Source organism: Phocoena sinus, chromosome 11 (assembly GCF_008692025.1).
Source record: "Phocoena sinus isolate mPhoSin1 chromosome 11, mPhoSin1.pri, whole genome shotgun sequence".
NCBI lineage: Eukaryota > Metazoa > Chordata > Mammalia > Artiodactyla > Phocoenidae > Phocoena > Phocoena sinus.
Window position 1 is genome coordinate 72,304,546 of NC_045773.1, and position 16,568 is coordinate 72,321,113.

The 16,568-nt window shown below is 52.9% G+C and overlaps 1 protein-coding gene across 2 annotated transcripts; it reads left to right on the forward strand.

The window, feature by feature from the left end:
- The first annotated feature begins 1,524 nt into the window (after positions 1-1,524).
- Positions 1,525-16,212, forward strand: RSPH9 (radial spoke head component 9). 2 transcript variants are annotated; one of them, XM_032648364.1, is made up of 5 exons: positions 1,525-2,801; positions 5,798-5,963; positions 8,657-8,786; positions 9,265-9,411; positions 15,994-16,212. In XM_032648364.1, the coding sequence occupies exons 1-5, from the start codon at positions 2,575-2,577 to the stop codon at positions 16,152-16,154; spliced, it is 831 nt and encodes a 276-aa protein (XP_032504255.1). In that variant the 5' UTR covers positions 1,525-2,574; the 3' UTR covers positions 16,155-16,212. The 2 variants fall into 2 exon arrangements, with proteins under 2 accessions (XP_032504255.1, XP_032504254.1); XM_032648363.1 differs by having other exon boundaries at positions 12,221-16,136.
- Positions 16,213-16,568: the final 356 nt, after the last annotated feature.

Consider the following 16,568-nt stretch of genomic DNA (forward strand, 5'->3'; position numbering starts at 1 on the left):
TGTCCTCAGGCAAACCCTGCTCTCCTGCCTGTGGCTGTCCTTCCTCGGCTACATTTCTGGCTTGGCCATCCTGAGCCTTACTGTTATCCTCTCCAGCCTGATGCTGTCCTGTCCACTAAGCACTGAGGCCCTTTGTCCCTGAGAACACCTGCTTATTTCTTGGAAGCAAGTTGAAGACAATCCTCATCCTGCTGGTGTTGGAGATAGGGGTGTGTGTTTGAGAGTGTGTGTGTGTGTGTCTGTGTGTGTGTGTGTGTGTATGTATGTATGTATGTGTAAATGGGGGCAATATATACTATTTTTCACGTTTTAAGAAGAATGTTTTATGTTTTGTATTTTAAGAAAACAAAAATAGTTTATATTTTATAGATTTTAAGCACTTTACATACATTATCTAATCTAATAACCTTGAAAAGTTCATATTATAGTCCCCGTTTTTTTTTTTAGTCCCCGTTTTATAGATGACGCCTGGGGAGATTGGGGAGGTTGAATAACTTGCATAAGTGTCGAAACCTGGATTCATGAGATTGAATAACTTGCATAAGTGTCAAAACCTGGATTCGAACCCAGTCCAGCTGGCTCCAGAGGCTCAGTGCTTTACACTGCTGTACACCCTGTGTGATTTTACTCTGAGCTAATTAAACAGGGTTTGCCCTGCTGAAGGTGGCAGAATTGGAAAGCAGCAGGACTTCCGTCTCTGGCTTCAGATTGTGTTTCGTGACATGGAACCTGCCATTTATTGGTGCGGAGTAAATATGGAATCAATGCAAACAAAAGGTTTGAGATCTTTTCTGTGCTGTGTCCACTTGAAGCATATTCCACCAGCTGGGCTTTGCTGGTTTTGTGTCTGATATTACCTTACAGAAGAGGAGCAGGGCCATATCTCCCACTTGGGAAGGGACAGGCTAGGGGGTCTGCCTAAAGGGAGGGAGAGTTTTGAACAAGTTATAAATTGTTTTGAGATGTAAGACACATTAAGCCAAGTCAGATCCCTCAAGTACTACTTTTAAAAGCCTTCATAAACAATGTCTAGGCAATCAAAACAAAGTAATTATTCAGGTAATTTAGACACTTCTCTGTTGGGTTGGCATTGGGGCCAGGTCATTCTGATTTCATGAGTTCTCCAAAGGAATCCAGAAATTAAAATATCAGTTAATAATTTTACCAATAAATCCCATCTCCTTCTCTGACAACGAGCCTGCTGAGGCACCTGTTTATCTCTTTTTAAAAATTTATTTATTTTTGGCTGCATTGGGTCTTCGTTGCTGAGCATGGGTTTTCTCTAGTTGTGGCGAGTGGGGCTACTCCTCGTTGTGGTGTGCGGGCTTCTCATCACGGGGCCTTCTCTTTGTTGCGGAGCACGGGCTCTAGGTGCGTGGACTTCAGTAGTTGTGGCACACGGGCTTCAGTAGTTGTGGCTCGCGGGCTCTATTGCGCAGGCTCAGTAGTTGTGGCGCACGGGCTTAGTTGCTCTTTGGCATGTGGGATCCTCCCGGACCAGGGATCAAACCCGTGTCCCCTGCATTGACAGGCGGATCCTTAACCACTGCGCCACTATGCAAGTCCTTGTTTCTCTCTTAACCTTGGCTGGGCACTCCAGAGATGGATGTGAAGAAATAGTATCTGGCCCAGGGAGTGAAGAGCCCCAGCTTCAGTGGGGTTCTGGCCTTTCATCTGTTGCCACCACTTTCGCCTAAAAGCAACAGTTGTGGGGCTTGAGGTAGGTAAATGTAGGTGGTAGGGAACATGTAGTTGTTAATGTAAATGTTGATGGGAAAGTGTAGTCTGTAAAATCACCCATTTTGTACCCCTCTTCGCACCCTCCTTTCCCAAGGTATGGCCCTATACCTTGCCCCATTGCCTAGGCCCCAGCTACCTGTGCCGCAGGGCTAGTGGGATCTTAATTCCCCCACCAGGGATTGGCTCAGGTCCTCAGGCAGTGAAAGCGGGGAGTCCTAACCAACCACTGGGCCACTGGGGAACTTCACCGCCCCCGCCCCCCCATCACCTTGCCTAGGTCTTCGTAAGACCTGGCTTTGCGGGGGATTAATTGCCTTGGTATCCTAGAGCCAAGAGGATCTCAAATTCTTTTCTGCATAGATAATTCTGAGGCCAAGAAAGGACACGACTGGAGTGAAATAATATAGCTAGTGTCGCTGTTGCATTTTTCTTCCCAAACCCCCACTGCATATACAGTGAGGACTCAGTAAATGTCGACCGTGTGTAAGGGCTTAGGGAAAGCAAAAATATCCCCAGAATTTGGCTTATTTGGACCTCCAACCTATCAACTGTATCCTGCCTATTTGGGGGGAAAACCACGCTGTTGCCCTGACAGGTGAACACCTCCCGACACCTACTCGGGAAAGGAAGCGGGAGGGAGCTAGTGTACCCCCAGGCTTTTCGGAAGGACTCCATGGGAAGAAGGGTTGGCAGGAGGCCCTAGAAGGTTGAGCTGCAGGAGGTCGCGTGCGTGAAATCCCGCTTCCGGTCGGATGGAAGGGCGGAGCTTTGGGTCCCGGTGGACACCGGCTTCTCCTAGCAACCGGGCAGGCGTTGAGCAGAGCCGCTGGAGGAATGGACGAAGAGAGCCTCCTATTGTCTCTGGAGCTGGCGTCCGGTAGTGGGCAGGGCCTCAGCCCGGACCGTCGGGCCTCACTGCTCACTTCCCTTATGCTGGTTAAACGCGACTACCGTTTCGATCGGGTCCTTTTCTGGGGCCGCATCCTCGGCCTCGTCGCCGATTACTACATCGCGCAGGGCCTGAGCGAGGACCAGCTCGCACCGCGCAAGACCCTGTACAGGTGGAGGCGGCGCCCGGGCTGGCTGAGGCCACAGGGCGATACTGAGGAGCCGGGGGCTAGCGAGGAAGGTTTGGGCGCGACGTAGGATCGAAAGGGGAGAGGTCCAGGAAGCGAGTGGGCGAGGTCCTCCCTGGGAGGATACGTGGGGAGGGGCGCCAGAGAAACTTAGAGACTGGTGGGTTTACAATGGACGTGTGGCAAGAACGGAGGCAGGGCAAGGTGAAAGTTTCTGGAGAATGAAGACCCAGAGTAGACGTCAGGTGGTGGACCTGCTTTTTCAGAGTTCAGTTTGGAGAAGGGTCAGAAGCCTTGAGGGGGGTGGGGAGCTGTTTGGAAGTGGGCCCTGAAGCATCTTTGGTGGAGGTGTTGGCTCACAGGAGGCACTCTAGGAAGTAGTGAACGAATGTGGAATGGGAGAGAAGGGATTTAGAACTGAAGAAATTTCCCTGGACAGTGCCATACAGGACCATCCAGCCTCTTTTTGACTACCCCCGACGATGGGGAGCTCATCATCTTACAAGCATTCCGTTGAGGCCGCAGGAAGTTGGAGACTTCATTTATCTATCCATGCATCAATCCAACATTGATTGGATGTATCCTGTGCTAGACTTGGGGTTAAAAAGATGGCTAAGACTCACCCCTATCTCCAAGTTATTCACATCCTAGGAAGGGAGACCAATGGGTAACCCAGCAATTACAGCAAAGTGTCTTAAACCTGGGACAGAGGTGTACACAAAGGGGTGCCAGGGTGGGACATTCTCCTAGAGAGTAATTAGATAAGATTACTGAGATCTGATCTGGAGTTCTCTAGGAAAATCTGGGAGACAGGCATGCCAGTTAGAGGGAACAACTGCAAGCTTATTGGCTTGGGCTGGCTTTGGGTGTTTTGGGAGAATAGTGGGAAGACAAACATGGCAGTGGCAGCCTAGGGTGTTATGTTGAACTGGATGGAGAGGCCAAGCGGTTTGAACTTTGTCCACAGGCTATGGGGAGCCACTGAGGGCCTTTAGTCAAGAAGAGCCTGCTCAGACCTGAGTGGGTAGAATGGTCTGGAAGTGGGTGAGCATTTGGAAGTCTGTTGCAGTGTCCAGATGAAGGGGGATTGAAAGGAGGAGGTAGCTGAGGGAGTAGAGGGGAGGGATTGGAAAGATTTAAGTGGTAGAAGTGGCAGGACTTGTGACTAAATGGGGAAAGGTGAAGAGGAGGTCAAGGTTGACCCTTCCTTCCAGCTTAGGCAGCTGGGTAAGTGCTGGTGCCCCCCACTGGGAGAGAATTCAGGAGGTACTAGGGAAGGCCTAGTGAATTTGGTGTGACGTGCCTATGGGGCAGGGTGGTAAGGAGGCATATTAAAGTACAGATCTGGAGTACAGAAGAAAAATTTGGACTGAAGATAGAGATTTGAGACTCACTCTATTCCAATCAGTTTTTATTTCTTTGGCACCTAGTATGTGCCAGGCATTGATCTAGGCATGGGGAATTCACTGCGAAAAGAGACAAAGTCCTTGTCTTCATGGAGTTTACATTTTAGTGTGTATGTGGGGGAGGGGAGACAGACAATAAATAAACATACGCATATACTGCATACACTTAGCATTGGTGCTAAAGGAGACAGAGAATACAGGGTGGGGACTATTATAAATAGTAACATTTGAGAAGAGACCTGAAGCAACTTGAGAGAGTAAGCTGTGTGTTTATCTCAGGAAAAAGCATTCCAGGCAAGTGCAAAGGCCCTGAGGCAGGTGTGTGCTTAGTGTAGTGTGGAACCCTGAAGAGGCTAGTGTAGCTAGAGAGAAGTGAGTGAGGGGGACCATTGCAGGACATGAGGTCAGAGAGGGTCCGAGACAATTGTGCAGGGCCCTGTGGGGCACTGTAAGGACTTGGCTCAATGGGAAGTCACTGGAAGGTTCTGCACAGAGACACGATCTGGCTTAGGTTTTAACAGCGGGGTGGGGACTAGACTGAAAGGGGAGCAGGTATGGACATGGGGAGACCGGTTAGGAAGCTACTGCAATATCTGGGCAAGAGTAGATGGTGGCTTGGACAAGGGTGGAAGCAGTGGAGGTGGTGAGAGGTGGTTGGATTCTGGATGTCAACTAGGGAGTAGCTGGGGTTCTAGGGGTCAGGTAGGTGAGACTGTGGAGAGAAAAGAGCAGTGAGAATAGATACTTGGAAGTACTTAAGGCACTGGAGGAGGGAGAAGGGAGATGTCAAAGGAGATAGAAATGGAGATGCGTTTGTTGGCTTTTAGGTCCCATGGATGACCTTCTTTGGAGCAGTTTCTTGGGGTGCCAGGGGCAGAATCATGGTGCAGTGGTCAAAGAGTGAAAGTGAGGGAGAGCAAGGGCTGCCACAGAGCAAATTGTTCTCGCTTATGATTCAGAATTGGGGAAGAAGTGGGCGGGACAGGAAAGGGGCATTTTCTAGAGGGGCATGGATTTGAGGGCTGTTGTTTTATAAAGCTGGGGCGTTTTCATGTTGTGAAGGAGCCAGTGGAGAGTGAAGGGAGGAAATGTGAGCAGAGAGCAGGCTGGGGATGCAGGCCCTACGTGGATGAGGGAGGAGTGGGAGGATATCCCCTCCTGGCAGGATGTGAGAAAGAAGGGAAGACCTCAGAGGAGGAGAGCTTCTTGGGCCTGGGCTGGGCTTTCCTGAGAAGTGGGGGGAGATGGCCATGCTGTCAGCTCAGCAGGCAGGCTGAGCATGAATTTGGGGCCCACAGGAGCAGGCACCTGCAACTGAGGAAAGTTCAGCTTCCAGAAACTCATCTGGGACCTCACAGTCCAGATATCTATCTAGGAAGAAGCTCTTGGAATCTTGGCATGCTGAATTTCATCACGTGTGGGGTGGGGTGCACCACAGGCACTTAGCGCTTCATAGGGGAAAGATGTGACTCCCAACAGCTCTTCTTGGGCCTCACCTCTCTTGAGAAGGGGCGGGGGCAGGAAGCTGGAGTGAGAGGGGAGTTAGAATCGGGGTGATGGAGTTGTTGTTGGCAGCCTGAACTGCATGGAGTGGAGCCTCCTGCCCCCTGCCACAGAGGAGATGGAGATGCAGACGTCTGTGGTGAAGGGCCGCTTCATGGGGGACCCCTCACATGCGTATGAACACACCGAGCTGCAGAAGGTGAATGAGGGCGAAAAGGTCTTTGAAGAAGAAGTAGTGGTGAGTGAAGACAAGAGGAGGAGGAGGACCCGAATGAAAGGGACCTGGGCCATCCAAACCCCAGCCCAATGCACACTGCGGCAGAAACAACGTTTATCATCACTGCCACTGGGGCGAGCTGGGCCTGGGGTGCTGGGTGTGTAAGGCCCTGTGCCACTGTATCAGTCCCATTGCTTCATCCTCACAGCTCTGGGAAGTTGGTACCTTACTCTCCAGGTGGTAGAGAGGAGGAAACTGAAACATAGGTTAAGTGACTTGCCCAGGGTAACACCACTCCTGAGTGATGACAGGGTGTTAAAGTGGCTGGGCAGCTCTCGGGGGAGCCGTGCTATGGGGCTGGGAAGAAGGGGTGTGTGCTTTGCTCTGGGGCAAGGGGGTGTGCGCAGGTGCTTATATTTTTGTATAATGTGTATTTTACTAGGTAATACATTCACTTGGTTCACAATTCACAAAAAGGAATATAGTAAAGTTTCCCTCCTACCCTATCCACCAGTCACTCAGGTCGTCTTTCTGGGGGTCATTAATATAACCGTGGTTGTGTGTGTGTGTGTGTGTGTGTGTGTGTGTGTCCAAGTCTGGCCACTCAAAGTGCAGTCTGTATCAGAAGCATCACCATGCCCTGGGAGTTAGAAATGCAGACTCTTGGGCTGGCATCAGGATCTGAATTTTAACATGTTCCAAGGGGATTTCTTTTTAATTTTTATTATTTTTAAAATAAGTTTACTTATTTATTTTTGGCCACATTGGGTCTTCATTAATGCAAGCGGGCTTTCTCTAGTTGCGGCAAGTGGGCGCTTCTCATTGCGGTGGCTTCTCTTGCTGTAGAGCATGGGCACTAGGCGTGCAGACTCAGTAGTTGTGGCTCGTGGGCTCTAGCACACAGGATCGGTAGTTGTGGAGCACGGGCTTAGTTGTTCCTCGGCATGGGGGATCTTCCTGGACCAGGGCTCGAACCTGTGTCCCCTGCATTGGCAGGCGGATTCTTAACCACTGTGCCGCCAGGGAAGTCCCTCCAAGGGGATTTAAATAATGCATTTTAAGTTTGAGAAGCTCTGCTTCCAGAGACATTTTATGCAAGTACAAATCTCAGCCAATACCTCACCCCGACATATTCTCTTTTTATCTTAAAAAACAAAACAAAACAAATGGCAACATGTTATGCACACAGTTCTGCACCTTGCTTTTTTCTCCTAACAATATATTTTGGAGATTTTTCTACATCAGTGCCTTGAAGAACCTCTCCATTCTTTTTACCATTGTGTGAACGTACCATATTTAACTGGCATCTCATCCATGGAAATGTCGGTTTCCAAGTTTTCACTCTGACAAGTGATGCCACAGTGAATAAGCTTGTGCATGCGTCATTTCCCATGCGCGCACTCGATTTGAAGGATCAACTCCTAGAAATGGGATTGTGCAGTAAAAAAATAACCAGCCCAAGTTCTGAAACTAGAGAAACCTGGGATTCAAAACCCAGCCTCTGCACTGGAACCCAGGTGATGCCGGAACTCTGGGTCTAGGTCTATGATGCTTCAGCTGCAGCCCCGTGCCCGCCTGACAAACTTAACCTCCCCTCAGTTTTATTTTCTGTAGAACTGGGATCATTATGTTTACTTCGCAGGCTTGTGCAGATTAAATGAGGTGACATATTTTTTTTTTTTTTTTTTTTTTGCGGTACGCGGGCCTCTCACTGTTGTGGCCTCTCCCGCTGCGGAGCACAGGCTCCGGACGCGCAGGCTCAGCGGCCATGGCTCACGGGCCCAGCCGCTCCGCGGCATGTGGGATCTTCCCGGACTGGGGCACGAACCCGTGTCCCCTGCATCGGCAGGCGGACTCTCAACCACTGCGCCACCAGGGAAGCCCGAGGTGACATATTTAAAGCCCCTGGCCTAGACACTTATTTAGTTTCCGTCTCCTCCTTTGTAATCAATTCTAGTCAGCAGCCCATGGGAAACAGGTGGTTGAGTGACTTTGGGGGCTCCCAGTGACATGTTTTCCCTGTCAAGTGCTGCTTTTTCCCAAACATCTCTATGAAGTCCTTTTGTTCAGGGCTGCCCTTGATATTGATTGTAACCAAATTTCATCTGCGTAAAAATAGTATGGGGTGATGCTTGAGAAATAATGTTAAGTCAAAGGGCAGGATATGAAACTATATAAACTGTAACTCTAATTTTCCTTTGAATATAGGCATAGAAAAAAAGAATAGAAGGAAGTATACCAATGTGTTATCAGCGATTACCTTTAGGAGGTGGGATTATGAGTGGTTTTCATTTTCTTAGGTTTATTATAAAATATTTCTCTATTACCCAGATAGTCTACAGTGAGCATGATAGCTTTTATATTTTAAAAAGGCAAAATAAGCAACATTAAAATATGATAGAATGGTTTGTTTCTGGAAAGGTACATAAAAAACCATTAACGATGTCTGTCCCCAGTGAGGGCAGTTTGGGGGCCAAGGATGAAATGAGAGAGACTGCTTTTTTTTTTTTTTTTTTTAAGTTTTAAATATTGCATTCATCACCAATTTAAGAAAGGAACGGAGGGTGGGAAGGCAAGGACTCACCATCGTGATTTTCCATGGCCCTGGCATCTACACTGTGGTGACCCAGATCAGATGGTCATGCTGAGGCCCTTGCACCAGGGGTGGCTGGGCACAGCGCCCTGGCAGGGTGGCTTGTCTCCTGTCTCCTCAGGTCCAGATCAAGGAAGAGACCCGCTTGGTGTCCATCATTGACCAGATCGACAAGGCTGTGGCTGTCATCCCCCGAGGTGCCCTCTTTAAGACCCCTTTTGGACCCATCCGTGTCAATCGGACCTTTGAAGGTGAATTCTCAGGCATCTCTTAGGGCTAGAAGGCATCTCTTCCTGAGCATAGTTGGACATGTGCCTGGGAGTCCAGGGGAGACTGCCCACTTTCTCAGAGAAAGAATAGCTGTGGCCACGTCACTTGGGAGGATGTGCCCAATGACCTGGTATCTGTGCCTGGCAGGGGTACCCAGTCACTGGACCCTGACTCTTTTATGCCTGAGGGTGGGGGAGCATCTGGCCACCTGGGTCTGGGGCTTTGTGTGGTGCTGGGCTCCCCACCTTTTCCTACCCTCCTCCTCCATGGTCTGTCCTCATTGCAGGATCTGAGCCAAGTTCGGGCTGAGAGAACCCTGCTCCCTTTTCGCCCTTCAGTCCCCCGTCAGTAGCTGACTGACTCCTCCGCAACCCCCTCCACGTGGTCCCCAATCATAGAGGAAGGAGGCTGTGGGGTTTGGGAATGACCTTCACTTCCTACCTGCTGCCCCTTTTGTAGGACTGTCCTCGTCTGAAGCCAAGAAGCTCAGTTCCTACTTCCACTTCAGGGAGCCTGTTGAGCTGAAGAACAAGACCTTGCTTGAGAAGGCTGACCTGGACCCCTCCCTGGACTTCATGGACTCCTTGGAGCATGACATCCCCAAAGGTAACAGTCTGTTACTTGGAGGACATTGGATTTGCCCCAGGTCAGAGCAGTGGGCCGTGCCACCTGCCGTTCTCCTCTAAGAGTGGGACCTAGGGCCTGGGTGGGAACTGGCGGTTCACTGTGGGGCCTTGAGGATGGGGCTTCCCCAGGGCTCAATACAGGGCTCAGCTCCTAGTAAACAGCTGGTAAGTGTTTGCGGACGAAAGGATTGTCTTCCATGTGCTTTCACAGACAGGAAGTCTCTCAGTGTTTCTTTTGATTTTCATACCAATCTTGAATGGAGGCAAATTGGGAATCTCCCCCCGACCCAAAACATCTCTGAAAACACCCCTGAAAATACTAGCCATACATACATCGCAATGGTTAGTTTCAGGGTTAGATCCAGTGCTTGGCACACAGCTGGTGCACAGTGAGTGGGTGCTGACCGACCTGCTGAGGTCACCTGCTAAGGAAATGAGTTCTATACATTTGCCTCCTGTTAAGTGGTTGTACTTTTTAATCATAAAACATACAACTTCAGAGGCCTTTTAAAAAAATATTTATTTATTTGGCTGTGTTGGGTCTTCGTTGCTGCATGCGGGCTTTCTCTAGTTGCAGCGAGTGGGGGCTCCTCTCCGTTGCGGTGCGCGGGCTTCTCACTGCGGTGGCTCCTCTTGCTGCAGAGCACAGGCTCTAGGTGCGGGCTCAGGAGTTGTGGCTCGTGGGCTCTAGAGCACAGGCTCAGGAGTTGTGGTGCACGAGTTGTTACTCCACGGCACATGGGATCTTCTCGGACCAGGGATCGAACCCTTGTCCCCTGCATTGGCAGGTGGATTCTTAACCACCGTGCCACCAGGGAGGTCTCCAGAGGCCTTATTGTGCTTCAGGTCCCACCTGGCCCAGGCATACAGCCAGCAGTTGGTGGAGTCACAGAGACCCCATTTCCTTCCTGGGGTCCACCAGTAGAGACGGGCATGTCCTGGAAGATGTTCTTGCTTGGATGCTGCATCCCAGGACAGGTGCCAGGCTCTGGGCATTCGGGGGCCAGACCCAAGGCACTGACTCAGCACCCCTGCTTCTTTCCCTCCCCATGCTTGGTGTTCTGAGAACTGGAGGGATCTGTTGTTGATGATGGCAAAGATAATGATACTAGTAACTACTCATAAAAGCAATGACACTGCTTACCGTGTGCCAGACATTGTACTGTCCTTCCCATGCCTTATCTCATTTTAATCTTCACAGCTGACCTATGAGGTAGATACTATTACCCCCATTTTATAGATGAAGAAACAGAGGCTCAGAGAGTTAAACCCAAGGACATAGTTAAGTGTTAGAGCATTAGACTCCAAGGCTCTGGCCTTAACTATGGTGTCAAGTAGATGGTGTTTCATTTTAAGTGGACATTGGGAATGGCAGGACAATAGTCATCCCCACCACTAAGGGGAAACGCTTCTGAGGAGCAATGAGCAACCCAGTCGGGCTGGAACTCAGGGTAGGGGTGGGACGGCAGTAGTTGCTAAAGGAAAGGGCTCTAGAACCAGAAAGCCTGCGTTGGAATCCTGAATCTGCCGCATACTAGCTGGGTGACCTCAGGCAAGTCCCTCAATTTCCTTGTGCCTCAATTTGTAAAAAGGGAATACTACTTCCTACCTCATTGGGTTGTTATGAGAATTAAATGAGTTAACACATATAGAAAACGTTTATAATAGTGCTTAACACATTAAGGACTCAAGTAAAAATGAATAATTATTACTGATCTTGTTGTCGGTAGCAAAAAGGCCTTAGAGGTGGGTCGGGCAGGCCTAGGAGAGCCTAGGTCAAGGGGTAGGAGGCGTAGACCAAGGCAGTAGGAGCTGCTGGTGGCTTGTGAGCAGGTCTGTGATAACAAGGCAGTGGTGCATGGATGGATGGAAAGGGGCAAGCCAGGGATCTGGAGGCTGTTTCGGGGGTACTGCAGTGCCCCAGGGTCTGGGCCGTGGGTCCCAGGTGGGTAAGGACTTGCCAGCAAAGAGTGGCTACTCTGGCCTCCACCACATGGGGGCTCCAGAGTGAACCCTCCTTGAGCATAGAAAAGGGGGTCCTGGACCTCTGGGGGAGATGGAAAAGGTTTACTGGGGATGGGCATTTCTCAACCACCAGACATACTTCCCAGACTCCCATTACCTCCTCCAATTCTTTGCTCCCCGCCTGGCAAGGCCGGAGGGGGCTGCACATCCCTGGTTGATACAGGGAGCCAGGAACACTGTGGTGGTGGGACCTGGCGCCATGGGCTGAATGGTGGATGGAGAAAAGTCCTCTTAGAACCCCTAATCTGGCGGCAGCAGCCCCTCCTCCCTGATTCAGTATGTGGCTGGAAAGCTCTGTCCGGTGCTGACTTCTCAGCCTTCTCACCTGCAGCAGAATGCTCCAGGACCAGCGGATAAGGCAGTCCCTCCACAGCACTGGGTGACTGGGGCGGGGGCGGGTAACACAAGAGCGCCTCCTCCCCCTTGCGCCTAGACTTCTTGCCCTAATGGTGGGCCTTAGGGCTGAAGCGTCAACCAATGATTCAACACCCCAGTCCACCCCCGCATTTTGCCATAGTCCTGGAGCCTTAGGGGCTGAGGGCTCCTGACATCTCCTGTGTGTGTGGGCCTGAGGGGAGGGATGCTCCTGGCCTGACCTTGGGAAACTCCACAGCTTCTGGGCCTCCAGCTCCCTTCCTCCCAGAGCCAACACCAGAACATCATGATGTCTTGATGGGGGCCATGGTGTGGGGGTAAAAGTGTGGATGGTTGGGGGAGAGCAGACACTCTGACTTTGCTCCCAGACTCCCTTCCTTATCTTCCAGTGAAAGAGCAAAAGGAGCGGCTGGGAGGCTGCCCCATCAGGCAGACAGCAGCCAGAATGGCTGGGCTGCTAAGTGAGGCCAAAACCCCGAGGAAGAGTTCCCCGGGACACCAGCACTGGCTGGAGGGGTGGAATTTGGGAGCCGTGTTTTCTGCCCAGGTAGGATCAGTTTCCTTTCTGGGTCTGAGGCAATTGTTCAGGGGAACTTCATGTCATCTGTGAGCAGGTATGGCTTAGATTGGCCCTGCCTGGGGCCACTAATGCCCTCCTAACTGTGCCTTGGGGTCTGCGGAGTTGTGTGGGAGTAGGGCTTTGGGAGCGGAACCATCCTCCTGGTGGATACAGGGCAACAGCTAAGAGTTCTCTGAGCTTGGGCTCTTGCCAGATGACACATGAAGTACCACGTCAGGACGCCAGATTTCTAGGCAGTACTCTTGCCATTCAATGCTCCTTAATCTTCCACTCTATCAGCAAATAATAGCCACTGAGCAGCTACTATGTACCAGGCACCAGAGACGCCGCTGGGAACACGACACCATCTTTGCCTCACAGAGGTTTGGGAAGATCAAATGAAACAGAAAAGTAAGATAGAAGGTGCCTCACAGGCGAAGTCGTAGGTGTCCTGGGAAGCAGAGCGAGCTGGGTAGAGGGCAGAGCGCCTCTCCTTGCTCCACTCTGGGCCGGAGCTGACAGATCTCATGAACTGCTCACCACAGGGCCGCTGAGGCTCCAGCACAATGCCCAGTTCAGGCAGCAGAGGGCAGCAAGGGGCCTGCTTCCCTGGAAAGCAGCGGGGGACCAGGGGGACAGCATCGAAGAGGGCCGGGGAACACGGTGTCCGGGATCAGCCTTCTCTTGAGGGGTGTGCAGGTGGCACCTCCCTTCCAGCCCTGTGGAAGCCTGGGTGACAGGTGCTCGGTCTTCTGGACCGCGGGGCCTGGCCTTGCTCATCAATGACTGGGAACTCTTCCGCCTGGTTCCCCACCCCGCCCCCACCCCCTTCCCATGCACTGTGGCCCTGGTGTCACGGGAGAGGCTGCTCTGAGAAGGGGCCCATGGCCATTTCTGTGTGTGTGACAAGTTGTGCGGTGCTGGTCTGAGGACCGGTTTAAGCCATCTGCTGCCCCTGGACAGCCCTGAACCCCAGCCTGGTCCACTCTGCTCCTCAAACTTAATCTCAGAGCTTTGCTGCCTTCCTTCCTGGCGGGGAGGAGAATGTAACTATGAGGAGCCTACCCCAGCCTGAGGTTTCCATATTGGCAAGGCGGGTGAGGCCCTGGAACTTCCTGCTGATGCAGGAGGGCCCATTCCTGATTTACCAGCTTATATCCCTCCCACCACACCCTCGAGGAAGAGCGCTTGTGGAGAAGAGTGGTTGCCAGGGGACCGGAGGGGAGGTCTGGGGAGACTTGGGAGAGACCAGGGGCTGTGAATGGAAACACCAGGGCTGCAGGAGGCTGCTTTCCCCGGAGTCCCACAAGTGGTGGCTGGCTGGGCCCAGCCTTTCCAGCAGTTGCAGTGAGAAAAGTGGGTGAAGGTGACAGCAAGCGCCTGGCTTCCCAGGTGGACACTACGTGACTCCTAGCATGTTGAGTGTGTGTGTTTCCTGGGCGACAAGCTGCACCAGGGACAAGGAAAGGAGTGTGACAGGAATGCAAGGGAGGGAGGAGGTAGTGTCATTGGCTGGCCGGCCACTTCCCATGCCGCTCCTGTACTCGGCCAGCACCCTGGGCCTGCTCAGCACCGGCCCCCACCCTGGAGGCAGCAATGTATTTCTCTAGCATCCCCATCAGTTTCTCTTTGCTCTTGGGTGGGGTGGGGAGAGCCCCTGCTGATGAGCCTGGGCCCCCCCTGTGGCCAAACCCTAGGTGGGCAGGCTGGTGCCAGGGGAGGCCAGGACCCAGCCCTTGCCCAGGGTGTGCCAAGGCGCCAGCAACAGGGAACTGCTGACAGTGGTCTGGGCCGGGGGACTCCAGGATTCCAGTTCTTTCTCCAGGGCAGCATCTGGCTGCACGCTGCCCTCCCCAGGTGGGCAGAGCCTGACCTTCTTCAGTTCAAGGGGGGCTGTGTGGCCCTGGTCTCCAAGGGCGGGGAGGGACACCCCAGACGATGCTCTGGGAACTGGCAGGGGGGGCTAACAGGGGCTGTCTTCTGGGAGGGGCTGTGCTTCTGGCCAGACGCTGAATGCAGTGCACTGGGAACACTTTGTTCTGTCACACCCCCTCTCCGGTTACCCCTAGGCCATCTGTTTTCTGAAACGAGTGACTGGGAAAGCAACAGGCCTTTAAGGCCTCTAGAACTCTGTGGGCAGGTCTATGAGGTGGAGATATGCAGAGGAAACCTGCGAGCTAGGGGAAATACTCTCCACTTCTCTGACCAGGAAAGATACTGCCCCCATTCCCAACCTAGGCAGTGCCCCACCCAGAGCTCTGGGAACCCAGGAACACTCTTCTTAATGCTGTCTGGCCAGCACTGAGCGGGCCTGGGGGAGCGGGGTCAAGCCCACACTGCCTTCTGCTTCATCATCTCACTGCATGGGTGGTGGCACTCGGTGCAGGCCACTGCACAGTGCTGAGGTGGCCTCCAGGTGGCCTCTCCCTAAGCAGCCCAAGGCCAGCTGACCTACACACCTCCCAAAAGCTCTGGCTTTGACCTGGGCAGGTGCTGGCACCCTGAGTAGGGCTGAGCTGCCATCAGAGCCAGGGGTGCCTGGTGGTCAGGTCTCTTGGATTCAGGGTGGGAGGGTGGGACCTGAGCTCCGAGGCTGCTGGGTGTGGAGTGACCATGGTGGGCTGTGGCTGAAGGAGGCCTGGGGGCAGAGGGGCAGTGGAAGCTAGGCAGCCGGGCTGACCTGGCAGCTGATGAAGGCCTAGGCGCAGTTCTCAGCGCATCACTGGCTGGTCCAGCACCAAAACCTTCAAAGCATTTGCCTTTCTGGCAGGGCCTGGGGCAGAGCTGCGGCTGGGCCGGGAGAGGCCTCAGTGCGCAGGGGAATAGAAGTTCCAGATCTGCATCCAGAGGCGATTTTCCCAGGCTCCTTCCTCCCACACAACGGCTCCCTCCCTCGGTTCTGGAGCTGGATCAGGCCCTTCCCGCCAAGTCCTCACGGCTGCACAGCTCAGCCCCAGGCTGGGCTGCTCCCGTCTGGGGAGCAAAAACCCGGGCAGAACCCAGGACAAAGGCTTATTAGTTGCAGCTCAAGTACCCTGCCGCAAAGGATGGCTCCCAGTCTGCCGGCTGCCAGAAAGGGCTACTGAGCTGGGAGGCCTGAAACGGCCCCACTTCTGTGTGAGCCTGGTCAGGTCTCATCCATCTCAGAGCAGAGGCTTCTGGCCTGGGGAAGAGAGCGCAAATGGCAAACAGCAGTGAAGCGCACCAGGACTGAAGGCCACCAGTGAGCACCCCTAGCGCAGGGTGAGAGGGAGCCTGGAGCCTCTCCTAGCCCAGCCCCAGCTCCCCTCTGCCTGTGCACTGTGGATTCAGCTTCCTCCCCCACGCAACCTTTCACTAGACTTGCTGACAGGAACAAAACGGACTGCTTTGAGTTTTACCTCTTTTCATTTCCTTTGCCCTCCCTCTGGAAGTGGTTTTAATGAGCAGTGAAACGGCTCAAAGGCAGTCAGAAGGAGTAAAGTGCCGGGATAATTAAACTGTCTTCCCTTTTCCCACTGGACCTTAATGCTCGGGCCTGGCTGCCCGGAGCCTGGGGCCTCTGCATGGCCGGCAGGGCTCTGCCTCCACAGTGCCCAGGCCTTGCCTCCTGCTCCTCCTCAGGGTCCTGGAGCATCCAGATGGAGAGAGGCAACACCCTGGTGGTGCTGCGCAGCCTGCTCTGGCCAGGTCTCACCTTCTACCATGCTCCTCGCACCAAGAACTATGGCTACATCTACGTGGGCACTGGCGAGAAGAACATCGACCTGCCGTTCATGCTGTAGGAGGGCTGCCTGGGGAGTCTGGATAGTCTAAACAGTATTTTCATAAAGTCCAGTGAATTTGGTCTGTTTGTTCTGTGCTGCTGCCTCCCCTCATCTCCACCTCCATCTGGTGTCCAGGCTGAGGAGAGGCCCAGCTCAAATAGAGCAAGTGGCAGAGGGTTGGAATGTGCTAACGAGAGAGAGAAAGGTGGGAGGAAATGGCGGGGGGGCGGGGGGGGTGACAGCCAGGAGCCCTCTGAGGAGGGCAGCTTCCTGGACTCAGATGAGAGCTGCACATGGGCCAGGCAGCCTAACTTACCTCCTCCTTGCAGCCCCCCTGGCCAAAAAGCTAACAGCTGTCAATAGAGAGGAAGGGAACCTGTTTGGCCCGTGAACTCCCCTGTTGCATTCACGTGGCCCATCACAAGAGATCGG

Bases quoted from the DNA above. Each gene is read 5' to 3' on its own strand.
- RSPH9 (XM_032648363.1), top strand. From the start codon at position 2,575: ATGGACGAAGAGAGCCTCCTATTGTCTCTGGAGCTGGCGTCCGGTAGT. The intron at 2,802-5,797 runs GTGGAGGCGGCG...TGTTGTTGGCAG, and splicing joins CCGCGCAAGACCCTGTACAG to CCTGAACTGCATGGAGTGGA. The intron at 9,412-12,220 runs GTAACAGTCTGT...CTTATCTTCCAG, and splicing joins GGAGCATGACATCCCCAAAG to TGAAAGAGCAAAAGGAGCGG.